The sequence below is a fragment of the Bos taurus genome, chromosome 5 (assembly GCF_002263795.3).
Source record: "Bos taurus isolate L1 Dominette 01449 registration number 42190680 breed Hereford chromosome 5, ARS-UCD2.0, whole genome shotgun sequence".
In the NCBI taxonomy this organism is placed as follows: domain Eukaryota; kingdom Metazoa; phylum Chordata; class Mammalia; order Artiodactyla; family Bovidae; genus Bos; species Bos taurus.
Genome location: NC_037332.1, coordinates 85077703 through 85099442, shown reverse-complemented (window position 1 = coordinate 85099442; position 21740 = coordinate 85077703). Strand labels below are relative to the sequence as shown.

The following is a 21740-nucleotide window of genomic DNA, read 5'->3' as shown; positions in this document are numbered from 1 at the left end:
GCGGAGAAAACTGCCCCAAATCTCAACAAGAAATGGCTGTATTCAACTGAACTGCTGTTTCACTCAGCCTCTGGCAAGTAACTTACCTTGAAAGTCTCCACCGTCTCTTTGGATCCGCCTTCTCCGGTACCTTCTGCGGAGCATCCATTATTGCAATCCTTAAAGAAGAATTAAATCCATTAATTAAAACTAGGCGTCTCACTGGGGTCTGGGGTAATCAATATCACTCACCATCACACCCTTCGCTGCTCTCGGGTCTGGTCCCCAAGCAAACAGGAAAAGGAGAATCAAACACCCAGGCACCAGCCCCAAAGAAGAGCGTCCTGCGAGAGCTGTCCTTCTCTTTCTGCCCTGTCGGAGGTCGCGGCTGTTTTTGTCCTCCACCGCTGGCTTCGAGCAGACTGATTAAATTCCAGGTTCGCTCTGAAGCGCCAGGGTTCACCAGCAAAGAACAAGAAAGTAATTGTCTCCCTTTTATCCGAGGAAATAGTCTAGATTAGGGCTTAAAGCCATTAACAGAGAAATCTCCTGGGCGCACTCAGCCTCGTGGTCTTGTCGATCACGGGCGCACAATAGCAAGCCTGGAAAAGCGATGGGGACCAGAGTGAACCATTTTCTCCACGGGTAGGGTCCTCCAATGCAGGCTCAAGGACACTCGTTAAGGACAGAACTCATGGAATGAGGGAGTAAAATTTTAAAAACACTTAAGGACGCAATGGAAACAGGTCGAACAGGAAAAGGTACTGACTTTCAAAAAAAAAAAAAAAAACCTAATCTGCTACATCACTAAGGAAGAGAGGAAGAAAAGGATTCAGGGAGGCAAAAGGCTACGGGCAAAATATTTTGGGGTGGCGAAGGCACGCAGGATGTGGCTGTCAGTTCTGGCAGCCCAGAAATTCCTTTCCCTCTGCTCCCCCGCCCCACCCCCGCCGCCCCCACCTCTTCCACCAAAGCGGATTCCATAGCGACCCTCACGTTCCCGGTGGCTGTCCGCGCCTCGCTCCGGAGCAGGTCACCGGCGGGACTTTTAGATCTGGCTGGCGGGGGCCTCTCCGAGGCGTTCGCAGACTGGGACTCTAGATTTGAGGCAGGGATGGGGAAAGAGGAGACTCCCGGATGGAGACAGAATGGTGGTGCAAGGCGAGGCAGGATGGTGCGGGAAACAGCAGCTGCGCGCCCGGCCAGGCCCGTGGACTTCCGAGAGCCTGGGGTCCGATCTGCCCCACCCCTATTCCTACTCCCACCCCCGCGAAAGCCTGTGGTCTGGGTACCTGAGGGACGAAGGCCGCGGCGGCGGGGGGCGGGCTGGCCATGGGGAGCCTTCCGGGGCGCGCGGCAGCGGAGAGCGGCGGCGACACGCTGCGCCCGGCTCCACGAGAAAGCGGGCGGAGCGGCCAAGCCCCAGCGCACGCACCGCGCGGAACCGGCCGCCACCGCCCGGGTGCCCCGGCCACCAGGCGCAGGGAACAGCGTAGCCCCTCCATCATCCCTGGGGGAGAAACTGATCCTCCAGACGGGAAACTCCAAGCCTTAGTCCCAGCCCCCAGGGCACGAGAGTGCAGGAGCGCCTTTCCGCGAGCAGGCACTGAGCAAGCATCCTTATTTACCAAACAACGCCACGGTGGGCCCTCTGCCCGGGGGAAGCCACCTGTGGTAAATTAGTTTTCTTTAGGACAGATTTTCCTTTGACAAACCCACAAAAGGCAGTTTCTGCTTCCCTCCGCCTCTCCTGCCCAAAGAGCTTACAACTGGGATTGCCAGTTGTGCCTGGACGGGATTGCCAGTTGTGCCTGGACGGTTATCTGCCACTGACCCCCAAAACTGAAGGAGAACGTGAATCCAGGCTTTGGATTTCACCACCAACCAAGTCGGATTTGCAAACTTGGGGTGTTAAACTTTTTTCTGCTCAAAGACCTCAAGGCCACTTAGACCCACTTACGACCCCTCCACCCCCATCCATCGGTTTCAGGCAAAGTAGACCACGAGCTCCTAACCAAGCGGCTTTGACAGTTTTTTGTTGTAGGCGTGTGATAAAAACATTTAGAAACTGAGCTGGGAAAGTGACATCGGAAAAGGAAAAGGAAGAATGTAATGGCTATTGTCTGCTGTGTGCTCCTGGAGCAATGTCAGATTAAATTATGAGCCTTTCTGGGCTTTTAAAGGAATAGGAAGTGGTGACTTGTGCTGATTTGATCTTAGAAAGTGGGAGGGTGGTTAAGGAAATGGCAACCCACTCCAGTGTTCTTGCCTGGAGAATCCCAGGGCCGGGGGAGCCTCGTGGGCTGCTGTCTATGGGGTCGCAGAGAGTCAGACATGACTGAAGCGACTTAAGAGCAGCAGCAGCAAAGTCAATATAGCTGTAATCTTATCGCCCAGAAATTGCATATACTTCTCCCTTCCTCTCTCCCCTCCATACTAGACATAGAAAAGCCTCTTAGGCTGGGGTGGAGCCCTAACAGGTCACATGTCACTGGCAACCAGAGTCTCTTGTTAAACAGATGTAAAATTGAACAATTGAAAGAAAATACAGATTAAGTATACTCAAGTATACTTTTGAACAATTAAGAGAAAATATAGATTAAGTATATGCAAGAATATTTGTGAACTATTGAAAGAAAATACAAATTAAGTGTACTCCTACCCCAAGCATAAAAATAAGAAACGCTTAGTTGAAGAGTTTCAAACAACTTATTTGCATTCAAAAGTCTGGTTTAAATGTGTATGGGGATTCCCAGGTGGCTGAGCAGTAAAGAACCTGCCTGCCAATGCAGGAACCACAGGAGACTGGGAGTCTATTCCTGGGTCCAGAGATGGGGAAGATTCCCTGGAGAAGGAAATGGCAACCCACTCCAGTATCCTTGCCTGGAGAATCCCATGGACAGAGAAGCCTGGTAGGCTACAGCCCATAGGGTCACAAAGAGTTGGACATCACTGAGCAACTGAGCACAAATGTCTATACCTTACTATTCATTCAATTATTTTATAGGTTATTATTTTATAGGTAGATACTAAACAGCTCTGATTTCCTTGCCATTTTAAGGAATGACCTGTAAGTGACCATTAAGGACCTGTAAACCCTCCCTATTCAGCCAAGAAAGCCTGTATCATACATGAATGATGTTATTAAAAAATTACTACAGGGCCCCCCTGACTTTTCCTCTTTCCTCCCCTTCAGAGCCAGACTCTGGTGGGAAAGCACCATCTTTATTAACTGCTGCTACTTCCTTCCCTTTCAAGTGACTATAATTTGACTTCTGTTCAATTATTCCACCTAAGCAAGGTTCCTAATAGCCTTCATTTTGCTCAACCCAATGGTTTTGCTTCATGAGCATTTTTATGGCTCCACCTATATTCTGATGACTCCTAAATACTATTTTTTTTCAGTCCGCCTCTCTTGTGAGCAGTAATGTGCTTACAGTCAAAAGTCTAAAATATTCATTAAGTGTGTAACATTTGTGCCTGCACTGGGCTAAGTGCTGGATATGCAGGGTGAGCACACCTCCATCCTGTTATATACCATTGTCTCCAGTCAAATAGAAAAATGTTACTTGTGTTTAAAAGTGTTAACTAATCCCTGCAAATGTGAAAATGCATATGTGGCTAGTGCTACCTGTGCTTAAGAGCCTCTAATGATGAAATGTAACTGACCTAGAAAAGTCCGGCAAGGAATCCTTGAGGAAAGATTTGGATAAAAAAATTCACTACAGGAAGAAAGGATGAAGAGCGTCAGGGATGAAAGTGAGTTCCAGCCAGGAAGGACATCTCTAAAAAGGAAAGGAATGTGGAGCTTACAAAAGAGGGTGGGCTTCCCTGGTGGCTCAGTGGGAAAGAATTCTCCTGCCAATGCAGGAGATAGATACTGACTCAGTCCCTGATCTGAGAAGATCCCACATGACTAAGAGGAACTAAGCCTGCATGCCACAATTATTGAGCCTGTGCTCTAGAGCCCTCAAGCTGCCACTACTGAAGCCCACACGCCTTAAAGCCCATGTTCCACAAGAAGAGAAGCCACCGCAGTGAGAAACTCAAGCACGGCAACTAAAGAGTAGCCTCTGCAACTAGAGAAAAGCCCTTGCAGCAACGAAGATCCAGCACAGCCAAAAAAAAAAAAAAAAGATGAGAGCTGGAGGAGACATCCGAGGAGGTGATCCAGCTAAGGTGAGACTGGGAGGGCAGGCAAAAAGCCAACCAGGTAGTGGCCTTTGGTAGTGCCTTAGAGAGTTTGTTGTTCAGTTGCCTAGTCATGTCTGACTCTTTGTGACCCCATGGACTGTAGCATACCAGGCCTCTCTGTCTCTCACCACCTCTCGAAATTTGCCCAAGTTCGTGTCCATAGCATGGGTGATGCGATCCAGCCATCTCATCCCCTGATGCCCACTTTTCCTTCTACCCTCAATCTTTCCCAACATCAGGGACTTTTCCAATGAGTCAGCTGCTCGTTATCAGATGACCAAAATACTGGAGTTTCAGCTCCAACATCAGTCCTTCCAATGAGTATTCAGGGTTGATTTCCCTAAGATTGACTGGCTTGATTCCCTAAACGTCCAAGGGGCTCTCAGTTCAGTTCAGTGCAGTAGGTCAGTCATGTCCGACTCTTTGCGACCCCATGGACTGCAGCACGCCAGGTTTCCCTGTCCATCACCAACTCCGGGAGTTTATTCAAACTCCTGTCCATTGAGTCGGTGATGCCATCCAACTATCTCATCCTCTGTCGTCCCCTTCTTCTCCTGCCCTCAATCTTTCCCAGCATCAGGGTCTTTTCAAATGAGTCGGTTCTTCATATCAGGTGGCCAAAGTATTGGAGTTTCAGCTTCAACATCAGTCCTTCCAATGAATATTCAGGACTGATTTCCTTTAGGATTGATGGGTTGGATCTCCTTGCAGTCCAAGGGACTCTCAAGAGTCTTCTCCAACATCACAGTTCAGAAGTATCAATTCTTTGGCGCTCAGCTTTCTTTATACTCCAACGCTCACATCCATACATGACTACTGGAAAAATCATAGCTTTGACTAGACAGACATCTGTTGGCAAAATAATGTCTCTGCTTTTTAATATGCTGTCTGCAGCTGCTGCTAAGTCGCCTCAGTTGTGTCCAACTCTGTGGGACCCCATAGATGGCAGCCCACCATGCTTTCCCGTCCTTGGGATTCTCTAGGCAAGAACACTGGAATGGGTTGCCATTTCCTTCTCCAATGCATGAAAGTGAAAAGTGAAAGTGAAGTCGCTCAGTCATGTCCAACTCTCAGCGACCCCATGGACTTGCAGCCTACCAGGCTCCTCTGTCCATGGGTTTTCCGGGCAAGAGTACTGGAGTGGGTTGCCATTGCCTTCTCTGAATATGCTGTCTAGGTTGGTCATAACTTTTCTTTCAAGGAGCAAGCATCTTTTAATTACATGGCTGCAGTCACAATCTGCAGTGATTTTGGAGCCCCCCCAAATAAAGTCTCTCACTGTTTCCATTGTTTCCGCATCTATTTGCCATGAAGTGATGGGACCAGATGCCATTATGTTGAGTTTTAAGCCAACTTTTTCACTCTCCTCTTTCACTTTCATCAAGAGGCTCTTTAGTTCTTCTTCATTTTCTGCCATAACTGGTGTCATCTGCATATCTGAGGTTATTGAAATTTCTCCTGGCAATCTTGATTCTAGCTTGTGCTTCATCCAGCCCTGCATTTCTCATGATGTACTCTGCATATAAGTTAAATAAGCAGGGTGACAATATACAGCCTTGATGTACTATTTGGAAACAGTCTGTTCCATGTCCAGTTCTAACTGTTGCTTCTTGACCTGCATACAGATTTCTCAGGAGGCAAGTAAGGTAGTCTGGTATTCCCATCTCTTTAAGAATTTTCCATAGTTTGTTGAGATCCACACAGTCAAAGACTTTGGCATACTCAATAAAGCAGATTTTTTTTGGAACTCTTTTGCTTTTTCAATGATCTAATGGATGATGGGCTTCCCTCATAGCTCAGTTGGTAAGAATCTGCCTGCAGTGCAGGAGATGCAGGTTCAATTCCTGGGTCAGGAAGATCCCCTGGAGAAGGAAATGGCAACCCACTCCAGTATTCTTGCCTGGAGAATCCCATGGACAGAGGAGCCTGGCAGGCTACAGTCCATGGGGTCACAAGAGTCAGGCATGACTTAGCAACTAAACCACCACCACCAGCAGATGTTGGCAATTTGATTTCTAGTTCCTCTAGCTTTTCTAAATCCAGCTTAAACATCTGGAAGTTCACAGTTCACGTACCGTTGAAGCCTGGCTTGGAGAATTTTGAGCATTACTTTGCTAGCATGTGAGATGAGTGCCATTGTGCAGTAGTTTGAACATTCTTTGGCATTGCCCTTCTTTGGGATTAGAATGAAAACTGATCTTTTCCAGTCCTGTGGCCACTGCTGAGTTTTCCAAATTTGCTGGCATACTGAGTGCAGCACTTTCACAGCATCATCTTTTAGGATTTGAAATAGCTCAACTAGAATTCCATCACCTCCACTAGCTTTATTCGTAGTGATGCTTCCTAAGGCCCACTTGACTTCTCATTCCAGGATGTCTGGCTCGAGGTGAGTGATCACACCATCATCTTATCTGGGTCATTGTAACACATCAGTATGCTAAATGACACACCCGCAGGTGCCATGACCGTAAGCATCAAAAGTGGATGGTGGTCCCATTCCTGAAAATCCTCACCCCTTCCCAAAAAAAGCTGGAATTACTCCTCCCACTCATTAGCCTATGAAATTTTTATTGCTGTTCAGTTGCTAAGTCGTGTCCAACTCTTTGTGACCCCACGGACTGCAACACACCAGGAGTCCCTGTCCTTCACTATCTCCTGGACTTTGGTCAAAAATGTAATCCAACCATCTCATCTTCTGTGTTCCGCTTCTCCTCCTGCCCTCAATCTTTCCCAGCACTAGGGTCCTTTTCCAATGAGTTGGCTCTTCACATCAGGTGACCAAAGCATTGGAGCTTCAGCATCAGTCCTTCCAGTGAATATTCAGGACTGATTGCCTCTAGGATTGACTGGTTTGAGTCCCTTGGAAGAGTCTTCTTCAACACCACAGTTCAAAAGCATCAGTTCTTCGGTGCTCAGACTTCTTTATGGTCCAACTCTCACATCTGTACATGACTACTGGAAAAACCATGGCTTTGACTATACAGACCTTTGTCAGCAAAGTGATGTCTCTGCTTTTTAATATGCTGTCTAGTTTTGCCATAGTTTACCTTCCAAGGAGCAAGTGTCTTTTTAATTTCAAGGCTGCAGTCGCTGTGCACACTGATTTTGGAGCCCAAGAAAATGAAAGTACCCACCCCTATAAAACCTGATAACCCCATACCCTGGCACCTCTCTAGCCTTCTGAGATGGCCCACACTCTGTCTACAGAGTGTGTTTCTTCCTTGTATAAACCTTCTTTCACTTTACTATGGCTCACTCTTGAGTTCTTTCTCATGTGAAGCCAAGAACTCAGACTTGGCAGCCGTCTGAGGCACTCAGATGTGACCCACGAAGTGACCATCCTCTCACACCCCACTCTCCTCCCTGAAACAGTTCCTTTCTCAGATTACTTAATAGCACTTCCTTGGGGAAAGATCCTTGAGCCCTGTCTAGGCTACATGGACCCCTCTGCTATTTATTTCTACAGAATTCTTTCCATTACAAAATAACTGTCATGCTTTATTTTAATTATTTGATTAAAGTTACTCTACTTTTAAGGATGGGAAAGTGTGTCTATTTTGTTTGCTTAGCAATCTCCCCTCAACCAATGCCAGGCACACAAATGAGACTTAACTATCTGTTGAATTGCAGCTCTCAAATTTTTTAAAAGTATGTCTTTAATATATTTTGAAATTTTAGCTACTAAAGTTTACAAATGTAACAGGGCTCTAGATCTAGGCTTCTTTCTCCATAAAATTGTTTAAAATCTTTCTCCCTCCTTTTCCTCTCTTCTCTTCCACTATTTCATCTCTTCTCTTAACCAGCCATCCTATAGGCTTTCAACGTATTATGACTTTTAAGGGATTGGATCGCCTTCCAATCTGATGATGGAAACGTTCTGTCTCTGTGCCAAGTCATGTGTGGATATTGAATAGTTGAAATGTGGTCAGTGTGCCTAAGGAATTGAAGTTTTAATTTTGCTTAATTTTCATTCATTTGCATTTCATTTAAATAGCCATGTGTGGCTCTGGTCTTAGTGCAGTTTGGGAGCATTGTAACACGTTTGATCACAGCTGAGGGTTGGTATCCTGGCTTTATCATTTATCAGTTCTATGATCTTGAACAAATGACTAACCTCTTTTGAGTTTGAAAAAAGCTATTTTTTAAAAAGCTATCCTTTTTCATTTTAAATTTATTTTTAGGAACACTGGGTCTTCATTGCTGTGCATGCACTGTTCTCCATTTTCAGCAAGCAGAGGCTGCTCTTCATTGGGTTGCATATCATTCTTCTCCCCCAGCTTCTCTCCATCACTGCCCCTCTCTTCTGGCCACAGTCTCACAAGAGATACCCCCACCCGCTCCTTTCTTGACCTCCCATCTCCTCCCTGCTTTCCTACATCCACCATGCTGTCATCAAAGTGCTTGCTCTGAAAAGCTTTTTCTAAACCAGTCACTCCCCAGTTCAAAACCGTAATGATATCTGCTACAAGTTGAGCCAGTTACAATGTTCTGGGTACTTTGTAACCCAGTGAAGACCTGCTGGGGCCTTCTAGAGAGAGACCCCTCCCCCATATTCTCTGCTTTAGCTCCTCTCTGAAGTACCTAGATAATCGTATCTAATGCATATGTCAAGTTGTTTTACAGAGGCTAAAACCACCACCAAATGGGAGAAGTTAATAATTGACAATCATAAGCATGTAGTCCCCAGACCTATCGGTTCCTAAAGACTGATGCTGTGACCCCCTATTACTATTACTTCACTATCAATCCATCATTACTATGCACCAGCTGATCACATAGACTTGAACATCCCTCCCTCACCTGGACTTTAAAAATGTTTTGCTGAAACCCACCAGGGAACTTGGGTGCTTTGAGCACTAGCTGTCCTGGACTCCTTGCCTCGCTGGTGCCCTGCAATAAACATTGAACTTTCCTTCACCACAAGCTGGTGTCAGTAGACTGACTTTATCATACATGGGCCAGTGGACCCAAATGTGGTTCTGGAACACTTTGGGTACACATTTTCTCAGCTAGTATTCCAAACAGCCCCCTTCACCCCTCTCCCCTACACACCGCCACAGGTTCTACTTTCTGATTTTCAGTGATTCAGAGACATTACTTAAATTTCCCAGGATGAAACAGCTGTTAGTTAAGTCAATTTGTCCTCAAGGTTGTGATCTCACCTACAAGTCTGTCTTGTTCCAGTGGCTCCAGGTTTTATGACCGTAAACCCATCAGTAAAAATTGCAGCATGTGTGGTAGGCTGTGTTTTCCAAATATTAGCCACTACATTTTCTCCCATGCATATGCTCTTCTGCTCAACCCCATCAAGCAGTGGAGTTTCCCCCTACCCTTCTGAATTTGTGACTGTTTTTAACCAATAGAGTAGGACAGAAATAGAAATGATGCTGCTCCTGTTTTAGGCATGTACTGTAACTGGCCTGGAATCTTCTGCATCTTCCTCTTGGAAGGTGCTTGGGACTCCCGCACCTGGTACCCCGCCACCATGCTGTAAGAAGCCCAAATAAGGGAGAAGCCGCATATAGGCTCACTAATCAACAGTCCCAAATGAGCTCCCAGCCAGCATCCAGCATCAGCTGTCAGCTGTGGGAGTTGTCATCTTGAGCATCCAGCCTTGTTGAGCATTCAGATGACCAAAACCACATGAGAAACCTCAGGTTAAAACTACTCTGCTCTTCTTGAAGCAACTACAGAAGATGGACCATCATCCTTCAGGTTCCCATAAGAATATGGGAGTAAAATCTCTGAGGGAGGGATGAAACAGGAAGGAAGAGGGCAGGGTCCAACTTTTGAAAGAATGACATAGCTCAAGGACACAACATAAAATGTTTAGAATCAAATGGATCCAAGATGGCAGACAAGTCAACTTGACTTGATCCTCAACCAGCAAGCTAAATGACACACCCAGAGGTGACATGACAGTTTCAAGGCATGTCCAAAGACCAGAAAGTGGGTGGTGGCCCAATTCCTGGAAATCTCCATCCCTTCCCCAAAATCATTGGAATAATCCTCCCACTTATTAGCCTATGAAATTACCCAACCCATAAAAGCTAACCACACTATATTTTGAGGCTGCTGCACTCGCCCTTTGCAAACTACTCTGCTGTTATAGACTTAGAGAACAAACTTATGCTTACTAGGGGGGAAGGGTAGAGAAGAAGCATAGTTAGTTTGAGATTGACAGGTACACACTGCTATATTTAAAATGGATAACCAACAAGGATGGATTGTATAGCACAGGGAACTCTACTCAATATTATGTAACAACCTAAATGGGAAAAGAATTTGAAGAAGAATAGATATATGTATATGTATAAGTGAATCACTTTGTTGTACATCTGAAATGAATATATTGTTAATCAATTATACTCCAATATAAAATAAAAAGTTAAAAAAAAAAAAAAGCCTTACTCTGAGCCCAGATAATCTACTGCTGCTGCTAAGTCGCTTCAGTCGTGTCTGACTCTGTGCGACCCCATAAACGGTAGCCCACCAGGCTTCCCCGTCCCTGGGATTCTCCAGGCAAGAACACTGGAGTGGGTTGCCATTTCCTTCACCAATGCGTGAAAGTGAAGTCGCTCAGTCGTGTCCAACTCTTAGCGACCCCATGGACTGCAGCCTACCAGGCTCCTCTGCCCATGGGATTTTCCAGGCAAGAGTACTGGAGTGGGTTGCCATTGCCTTCTCCAAGATAATCTACAGACTGTGGTAAAACATTTTAAGCCACAGAGTTGTGGGGTAATTGGTTATACAGCAGTGTTAACCAAAACAGCATGCAAGCCTAACATATATAGTTATTTATGAAAATAACTTAATACACAATGTCATACACAAAAATAGGGATAAAAAGATGAGATAAACATGAAATAATTAGCATTTTAAAATATTTTCTGAATTATGGTTGTTTTCTTATACTATCCTTGGTTAAAGGCCAAATATACAGAAGGGCTAAGTAATCAATAATGACAGTTGATAGAATTCCCTTTCAAATAGTCTTCTTGATGATACCACAATTTTGTGCTCCACTGTTTGTTAATTCTGATTAAATCGTCAAAATTTCTATCTTGGAATATGGATAATGGAAAAGTTGTAATAAGAATTGGAAAAATCATGCTATTTTGATTTTGCTATTTCCTTATTTTTATATCACTAATACTTGATTATTTTTTTTTAATTTAACTATGGTAGTTAGTGTTAGTCACCCAGTCATGTCTGACTCTTTGTGACCCCACGGACTGTGGCCCTCCAGGCTCCTCTGTCCACAGAACTCTCCAGACAAGCATACTGAAGTGGGTTGCCATTTCCTACTCCAGGGCATTTTCCTGACCCAGGGATCGAAACTGAGTCTCCCTCATTGCAGGTAGATTTTTTACCATCTGAGTTGATTTATTAAAATATTGTGTTAGCTTCAGGTATACAGTCTCAGATTCTTTTCCATTATAAATTATTTCAAGATATTGAATATAGTTTCTATGTTGTATAGTAAATCTTTGTTGTTTATTTTATATATGGTAGGGTGTATCTGTTAATCCTGGAATCCTAATTTATCCCTCCCCCTTCCTTTCCCCTGTGGTAGCCATAAGTTTGATTTCTATGTCTGTGAGTCAGTTTCTGTTTTGTAAATAGGTTGATTTGTATTATTTTTTAGATTCCATATATAAGTGATATTATATAATCTTTGTCTTTCTCTGTCTGACTTACTTCATTTAGTAAGAAAATCTCTAGATTCATCCATGTTGCTGCACATGACAAGCTTTTGTTCTTTCTATGACTGAGTAATATTCCATTATATATATATATATATAATATTCCATTATATATATCTCCACAACTTTTTAAATCAATTGTCTGTTGATGGGCACTTGAGTTGTTTCCATGTCTTAGCTATTGTAAATAGTGCTGTTATAAACACTGGGGTGCATATATCTTTTCAAATTATTATTTTTTTTTAATCTCTTTTGGATATATGCAGGAATGAGGTTGCTGGATCAAATGTAAATCTATTTTCAGTATCTTATGGAAGCTCCATACGTTCCCATCAACAGTATGGGAGGGTTCCCTTCTCTCCACATCCTCTCCAGAATTTATTATTTGTAGACTCTTTGATGACATATGCATTGAATTTTGTTTGTGTTTGTTTTCTTCTGTTTGCAGAAATCTTTTCAAGCTAGTTGTCCCTTTCTCAAGGATCATCAGTGAACACTGGCTGACATAATCTGTCTGCAAAGCCCTTTCAGTTCAGGTCAGTTCAGTCACTCAGTTGTGTCCAACCCTTTGCAACCCCATGGACTGAAGCACGCCAGGCCTCCCTGTCCATCACCAACTCCTGGAGCTTGCCCAAACTCATGTCCATCTAGTCGATGATGCCATCCAACCATCTTATTCTCTGTCATCCCCTTTTCCTCCTGCTTTCAATCCTTCCCAGCATCAGGGTCTTTTCCAATGAGTCAGTTCTTCACATCAGGTGGCCAAAGTATTGGAGCTTCAGCTTCAGCATCAGTCCTTCCAATGAATGTTCAGGACTGATTTCCTTTAGGATTGATGGGTTGGATCTCCTTGCAGTCCAAGGGACTCTCAAGAGTCTTCTCCAACACCACAGTTAAAAAGCATCAATTCTTTGGTGCTCAGCTTTCTTTATGGTCCAACTCTTACATCCATACATGACTACTGGAAAAACCAAAGATTTGACTAGATGGACCTTTGTTGGCAAAGTAATGTCTCTGCTTTTTAATATGCTGTCTAGGTTGGTCATAGTTTTTCTTCCAAGGAGCAAGCATCTTTTAATTTCATGTCTGCAGTCACCTTCTGCAGTGTTTTGGAGCCCAAGAAAATAAAGTCAGCCACCGTTTCCACTGTTTCCCCATTTATTTGCCATGGAGTGATGGGACCAGATGCCATGGTCTTTGTTTTTTGAATGTTGAGTTTTAAGCCACCTTTTTCACTCTCCTCTTTCACCTTCATCAAGAGGCTCTTCAGTTCCTCTTCACTTTCTGCCATAAGGGTGGTGTCATCTGCATATCTGAGGTTATTGGTATTTCTTCTGGCAATCTTGATTCCAGTTTGTGCTTCATCCCGCCCAGCATTTCGCATGATGTACTCTGCATATAAGTTAAATAAGCAGAGTGACAACAAAATAGCCTTGATGTTCTCCTTTCCCAATTTGGAACCAATCCTTTGTTCCATGTCCACTTGTAACTGTTGCTTCTTGACCTGCATACAGATTTCTCAGGAGGCAGGTAGGGTGGTCTGGCATTCCCATTTCTTTAAGAATTTTCCACAGTTTGTTATGATCCACACAACAAAGCCCCTTAACCTAGCTCATATAAATTGCCAGTCACAACCCACTCTGCTGAAAGAGGGTGAATCCTTGAGGCTACACAGGAGACTCTCCCCCTTCCCTCAGGACACTCACTGCTCAGATGGTGACAGTATGACCATCTGATGGACTAAGTAGAGGGTGCCCATGTCAATCCATGTGAATTAAATATTAGTACAATTTTACTTTTTCCTAGATGTTAGAGAAAACATAATCAATGCTTCTGACACCCCAGTAGTCTCCGTTCACATTCTGGGTGTGCACACCCACTTTAACATCACTGGGCTTGCAGACAGAGTGCAGACCCCTCAGTGGATTCTGCATGTCCTGAAGTTCTTGCTTTCTCGCCCTTCCTGCCCTTCCCCTCACTCTCACTGGCTCTTCTCACTTTCCTTGATACACAGAAGAAACCCCTAGCATGGCAAGTCTCTACACTAGGGTCACCTCGACATACTCTAAGGAGTGACAGGTGGACAGAGAAACAGACACCTAAAGACTCCAGGCAGAAAGATTAGAAATTTCATTTCATGTTTGGAAACAATTACGCTTATAATTTTGCATTTTACAGAAATAGAACCACATATCAACTTCTGAGAGGGATAAATTAATCCTAAATAAATGAGGTTTGCTTTTTAAAATCCAAGGTATTATATCCTGGATTGTTTTAGAGAACATTTTGTTTTCCACCAAAAGCAGCTGCTCCCTTTTTTAAGAGCACAAGTTAATCTACTTTGAGGAAATTAACAGCAGAAAGAAAAGGCCTTGCTTGGACCATGACCAAGGTAGATGTATTAAGTTTTAGTCATGATTGTTAAGTAGTAATTACAGTAGAATCCACAACATAATCCCATTAAGATAAACTACTTTTAATAAATACATAGGTAAATAGGAAAAAATGAGAAGTGGTTGATGATCGACCTAAGCAAAAGATACACAGCAAAGGAAAATTAGGTATTTTGGAGTACAGTGAATGCTTGGAAAAAGTTAATGAAAGTGCTTTTCCTGTGAGTGTAACATATGTTCAAGAAAATACAAAATACTAGCTTCTTTCAGATAAGTCTCTTACTCTAAGAAGTGCCTTTCCCTATCAGAACTGTGAACAGGGAACTTATCACCGCCTACTCTTTGAGATCATTCAGAGTATGAAAGAGAAATGCAAGCAAGTGGAATGTGAGGCTGTCAAGCTTTCTCAAGGTGAAAAGGCCAAGGGCATGCCTTGGATATCTGTCATTTACAGCAGGCTTTTTATAAACCTCAAATCCTCTAATTTTAATGTGGAGAGATTAAAAGACAGACATGTGTGTCTGTCACCTGGAAAAACAATGACCTGCTTTCTTCAGTGTTCCTCGCCAGCCCAGATGATTCATTAAACAGAGTCAGGGAATGGAAGAGATAAGGCCCTTCAACAAAAGTTGTCATTGCTTCTGCTGCCTCGATCTTAAACATGGTCCAAATTCAGACTTTCACTACACACACCAAAACTTCCTGCTCCCTTTTTTTGTTTCCGACATGCAACAGGAACCTAGTTCCCCAACCAGGAATCGAACCCACGTCCTTTGCATTGAACGTGCAAAGTCTTAACCACTGAACTGCCAGGTAAGTTCCAAAACTTCCTGCTTCTAATGCCATTCTCCACTCAGAGTGAAAAACAGCAATAAGACAAAGAAGTGAAGCCCTGCAGTGGGTTTATGGTGACTTAAGGCTAAATGGCTTTATTGACACAATCCCTTGAACTGTCCATTGCTTCGTGCTCTTGTGGTTTGCTGGGTGATTTGGAGTGAATGAAAGAAAAGCTTTTCTTTTGTAGCATGGGAGAAGGGCTGTTGTGAGAAGGGAGGTGGGAAAAAGAACTAACAAGCTGCTTGCTTCTCAGATGTTTTCCTGCAGGCAGAACTTGGGAAAGACTTAAATAAATAAAGGCTGAGGATCTGAAAGTCAATCATCTTTGGTGGTGCTTTGGAAAGTCTTCCTGGACCCCCAGTTAGGAGATGCTTGTTTAACCTACATTTATTAGAGCTCTTATGACACTTCACCACAGTTTTCTCTCATCTGGGCAGTGACTTCGCTCTCTTTTGGATTTCCAGTGATTAGTGCACCACCAGGCAACTATGTGAACCTCAAAAAATATTTTCTGAATAAACTGATTGAATGTATAAGTCCACCAGGTTTTTGTTTCAATTTAAAAAATGATATAATGGATGTTAACGAAACTTAGTGTGACAATTAAAAAAAAAATGGACAAATAAGCTGATCTGTTTTACACAAAGATGCATATAAGGAGAGAAGGAGAAAAAGAAGAAAACAGATAGCTAAGTAAACTCAATTGTGTTAGTCATTAAAGAATCAAAGATTTTAAAGAGGCTGTTTGTTAAAGCTCCCTGTCATAGATATATTGAACCTTGTAAACCTTTATCTGTTTACAAGATATTTGGCCTATGTCTCCTAACTTCCACACATTTTTGAATAGAAATGTCCCTTGGAACTTTTTCTGAATCTCAATAAATCAAAAGTTCCAAGTTCATTATAGGATTTTGTTTCAACCTCTAGTTCCCTTATCTAGGAGATCTGTAACCTTGGGCAAATCACCTAATATCTCTAAACCTCACATTCTTTTTTTTTTATTTATTTTTAACTGGAGGAAAATTGCTTTACAATATTGTGTTGGTTTCTGCTATTCAACCACACAAATCAGTCATAATTATAGGTAGATCCCCTCCCTCTTCTTCCTCCCCCCCTTTCCCCCAACCCACCCCTCTACTGCTACTGCTAAGTCACTTCAGTCATATCTGACTCTGTGCTACCCCATAGACGGCAGCCCACCAGGCTCCCCCGTCCCTGGGATTCTCCAGGCAAGAACATCCCTCTAGATCATCACAGAGCGCCAGGCTGGGCTCCCTGTAATACACAGCAACTTCTTACCAGCTATCTATTTTACACACGACAGTAAAACACACACTTCGATGCTACTTTCTCCATATGTCTCACTCTCTCCCTTCCCTCACTGTGTCCAGAAGTCTGTTCTCTACATCTGGGTCCCCATTTTTTTCCCTGCAAATAGGTTCCTCAGTACCATTTTTCTAGATTCCATATATATGCATTAATATATGATATTTGTTTTTCTCTTCCTGACTTACTTCACTCTGTATAACAGGCTCTAGTAAACCTCACATTAATTTCGGAATCTCAGCTACTTTCCCTACAGAGGTAAAAAGGAAATATGTAAGTTAGAGCATTTTGCAAACTTATGAACAGAATATATTATAGCTGTTTTTTTTTCTAACATGAAGTTATCAAGTTTATAGAGAGACCCTATAACGCAGTCAGAAGGCAAGTAGACTCTGGAGTAACTTTGCCAGCCAGATTCAGTGGCTCTGCAAGCGCGGTCTAGTTGCTTAACCTTTCTGTGTCTCAGTTTTTCCACTTGTGAAATGCTAATAAATAGAGTTTTCATGAGGACTAAATGAGGTAATTCACGTAAGGCCTGTGTTGGCATACAGTAAGCCCTCTCTGTTGGTTATAATTATTATGGTGACAACTCATATTGAATCTTCGTATTTGAGAAAATTTGGCCTCTGTGAAACTGGAATTATTTCTAATTTTAGAGAGATGAAAGGAACCACAGGACTTTCACCTTGCTACAAATAGACCGTGTGGTCTTCACTCAGTCCTGCTGTTTGGCAGAGAAGTGGTAGTTTCACCTCAAATGCCCCTTAAATCCTCTTGGCAAACTGACCACCCTAAGTGGGCAGCACTTCCACCATTGTCCTAAGAGGTCCACGGGCTTTTTAGCCTTCCCTCAGATTATTGGAGCAACATAGAGAAGACCAGTTTTCCATTAATGCTTTAATGCTTGGATTCGGTGCAATTCTCAAGTAAACTAAAAGTTGCTTCAAAAAGCCTGGTTAATTTTTTTCTCTGCTTTTAAAACTTGGTATGGAAGCTCTTTTGCTCTAATGATGACAGTATACATTTTTCCCACTAAACTAAGTCCAATATATGATAGTCTCAATTTACAAAACAGATACAGGCTTTCTACAATGCACAATTTTACCACAGATGGCTTTTAAGTAGCAATTTACTGTGTGCATTTGAGTATGATTAGTTTACAAAATGTAAGTAGATGTTATAAGTTTACAATAATGCACCCATCTACTGTATAAAAATAGGCTCAACAGGAAAGAATTGCACTTCTCATGCCACTCTACTTTCTGCCATAGAAAAAGATGGTTTTAAAGTGTGAGCACATGTATTTTATACTTATATATTTTTAAAATTGAGGTATAATTGACAGATAACATACTAGCTTCAAGTGTACAACATAATGATTCTATATTTGCATATAGTGTGAAATGATCATCCAGTCTTCTTAACATCTGTCACCATACATAGTTACAGAATTTTTTTTCTTGTGATGAGAACTTTCAAGATCTGCTCTCCTAGCAACTTTCAAGGTCTGCTCCCCTAGCAACTTTCAACTATGCAGCACAGTGTTGCTGACCACAGCCATCACGCTGTACATTATATCCACAGTTAGTTTTATAACTGGACGATTGTACCTTTTGACTCCCTTCACTCATTTTGCCCAGCCGCCAACCCATCTCTGGCAACTACCAATCTGTTCTCTGGATCTATGAGCTTGGTTTTGTTTCTTTCTTTCTTTGTTTTTAGATTCTATATATGTGAGTGAGGTTATACAGTATATGTCTCTCATTGTCTGACTCAGTTTTACATTGCATAATGCCTTCAAGTTCCATCTATGTTGTTGCAAATGGAAAGTTTTTTTTTTTCTTTTGGCTGAATAATATTCCATTGCATATGTATCTGTACATACTACAATTTCTTTATTCACTCTGCTGATGGACACTTGGGTTGCTTCCATGTCTTGGCTATTATAAAGAGTGCTGCAGTGAACATCAGTTCAGTTCAGTTCAGTTCAGTCACTCAGTCATGTCCAATTCTTTGTGACCCCATGAACTGCAGCACGCCAGGCCTCCCTGTCCATCACCAACTCCCAGAGTCTACCCAAACCCATGTCCATCGACTCGGTGATGCCATCCAGCCATCTCATCTTCTGTCGTCCCCTTCTCCTCCTACCCCCAATCCTTCCCAGCATTAAGGTCTTTTCCAATGAGTCAACTCTTTTCATGAGGTGGTCAAAGTATTGGAGTTTCAACTTCCAACATCAGTCCTTCCAATGAACACCCAGGACTGATCTCCTTTAGGTTGGAGTGGTTGGATCTTCTTGCAGTCCAAGGAACTCTCAAGAGTCTTCTTCAACACCACAGTTCAAATGCATCAATTCTTTAGCACTCAACTTTCGTCACTGTCCAACTCTCACATCCATACAGGACCACTGGAAAAACCACAGCCTTGACTAGACAGACCTTTGTTGGCAAAGTAATGTCTCTGCTTTTAAATATGCTATCTAGGTTGGTCATTAGGGGTACATAAATCTTTTCGAGTTAGTGTTTTCATTTTTTTCAGATAAATATCCAGAAGTACAATTGCTGGATCATATTGTAGTTCTATTTTTTTAATTTTTTTAAGGAGCCTCCATAATCTTTTCCCTAGTCTTTGCACTGATTTGCATTCCAATCATCGGTTCATGAGGGTTCCCTTTCATGAGTGTTCCCTTTCTCCAGATTCTCACCTACACTTGTTAATTGATGTCTTTTTGATAATAGCCCTTCTGAAACGTGTGAGGTGATACTGTTACATGGGATACCATTCTCCCAACCATGTATAGAGTGGGTTGAAACAGGAGGAACTGAAAGAGGGGAGACCTTTGGGGAGTGTATTCCACCATCTGGGGCCTAACCCAGAAAAACGTACAATGAATAGTAGAAATTCTGGAGTCTGCAGAACGAGAACTTACTGGATGGCAGACCAGGGAGAAAGAAAAACAGTTTCCACTCTAAAGTCCATCATGTTTTATTTCCCCATCATGTTTTATTTATTTCTTTATTTATTTTTTGAAATGTGTTTTCTGCATGACATAATTTTTTTTTCCCTAGCTGCTCCATGCAGCTTGAAGGATCTTAGTTCCCTGACCAGGACTGAACCCACATCTTTGGCAGTGAAAGCTTGGAGTCCTAACCACTGGACCATTAGGAATTCCCCTACCATGTTTTAAATACAAAGCATTAATGAACAGTTCTTAAGGATGGATGTTTAGTATGAGACTGTTCTCAATCTGGAGTTAAAGAACCAAGAGCCAATACTGTTCTGGAATCCTGCCTTTAATGAGTGTGATTTGTGTTTTCCCCGAAAATCAGCTTTCATGCAATGTGGTGGGTGCTTGTGGTGTTGAGGCACGTCACATGCCAGCTGGGATGCATTCTCCGTGGTTTGCTCTCTTGATTGTAAGAGATATAACACACCTTGGAGGTCTCCAGATTATTTAATGAGACATTCAGCAGCATTTCCTTCACTTCTAGGCAACCAAAGCACAAACTCCGTAACAGCTGTAGTTGTAGAGGGAGTGAAGACTTGATGATGTATCCTTAGTACATTGTTTTCATAGTTTCCATTAGTCACAACTTAGTCAACTGTAAGCGGCTTCGCAGGTGGCTCAGTGGTGAAAGAATCTGCCTGCAATGCAGGAGACATGGGGACACAGATTCGATCTCTGGGTCTGGAAGATCTCCTGGAGGAGGAAATGGCAACTCCAGTATTTCTGCCTGGAAAATCCCATGCACAGAGCAGCCTGGTGGGGAACAGTTCATGAGGTCGCAAAGAGTCAGACATGACTGAGTGACTGAGCGCACACGCACAATAGACTGTAAAGTTCTCTAAATCCATTCCACGCCCCTTCCTCACTTCTGCAATTTTCTATTGTTAGAATACACAATGCATGCTCACGCTACAGATTGCCAGGGGCACATCAAAAGAAAGCATGAGAAAAAAAGAAAGAATAGGAAAGAAAAATTGTCTTAGTTCATTTGGGCTGCTGTAACAAAGCAACAAAACACAGCCTTAAGGTCTTTAAGCCTTAAGGGCAGTTAATAAACAACAAGCATTTATTTCTCACAGTTCTGGAAGCAGGAAGTCCAGGGTCATGGTACCACCATGGCCGGTGAGGGCCTTCTTTGGGGATGCAGACTTTTTGTCCTGTCCCATGTAGCAGAAGGGGCAAGGGATCTGTCTGTCTCTTTTCCAAAGGACTAATTCCAAGTGTGAGAGTTCCATCCCCTTCCAAATGACACACTTCCTAATACTATCACCTTTAGGAGTTAGGATTCAACATGTGAATGCTTGGAGGGTGGGGGAGCGGGGAGGCGGGGAGACACATTCAGATCATAAAAAACCCTCAAATTATTTCATATTTGTTAGGTGATGAAACACACCCACACACGTACATACATTTTAGTGAAAGAAGCAGGTGTCCCTATAAGCTGGCATGTGAACCTGTTGTTCTCATCAAATGAGTCATCAAAGATTTGAGAGTTAATTTACATGAGTGGATGTGTCAGTGTTACTTTGACAAAAAAACATGAACACACACAAAACACAAGATGTTCCTTACATAAACAATGAACATACTGCATAGTAACAACCACCCTCTATCAGATACATCCTACATCGGGCCCTTAATTCCACTCACGTTTCATACAACACTGTCAGGTAGATATTATTGTTATTATAAACTCCATTTTACAGATGAGAAAATTGGAAACTGTGCAATGATTAGCTAGGATGATGTGCAGGACTCAGTGCTCACAGCTGTGATTTACTACAGGATGAAAAAGGGCCAAAGGCAGATCAGCAAAGGGAGAAGGCACAGGGGACAAAGCCCAGAGAAAACCAGGCACAAGCTTCCAAGAGTCCTCTCCCAGCAGTCACACAAGATGCACTTCATTCCACCAGCAACACATTGCAACAACCCGTGTGAAATGTATCCACCAGGAAAGCTCATCAGAGACACAATGACAGAGGTTTTTATTGGGGGCTGGCCATATAGGCACCCTCTACCAGCGTAACAAATTTCAGACTCTTAGAAAGAAATAGATGTTTGGCAGAAAACACATTGCTTGTACTATTTGTGCCCAAAATAGTTTGGGCACAGTGACCCACTCTTATCTGGGAATTGTGATAAGTCTCTGAAAATTCAAGTTCCCAGACATCAGACAAGGGCCATCCTTGCCAGCAGATTTTTCCAAGATGAGCCATCTCAGGCTTACTTTGTTAATGCTTTTTGACTTGACCAATTGTAGAGAGGCTGTCACTGAGGACAAAGGGCATGAAGCATCCA

At 42.9% G+C, this 21740-nt stretch overlaps 1 protein-coding gene across 7 annotated transcripts in view; it reads right to left on the bottom strand.

Moving 5' to 3' along the window:
- Nucleotides 1–21740, bottom strand: part of BCAT1 (branched chain amino acid transaminase 1) — a 123962-nt gene that overhangs the window by 81592 nt on the left and 20630 nt on the right. For 4 of the 7 annotated variants that reach the window (NM_001083644.1, XM_059886188.1, XM_059886190.1 and 1 more), the window contains 1 exon segment: nucleotides 87–158. In NM_001083644.1, the coding sequence (NP_001077113.1) occupies nucleotides 87–158 (72 nt within the window). 7 annotated transcript variants of the gene reach the window in all.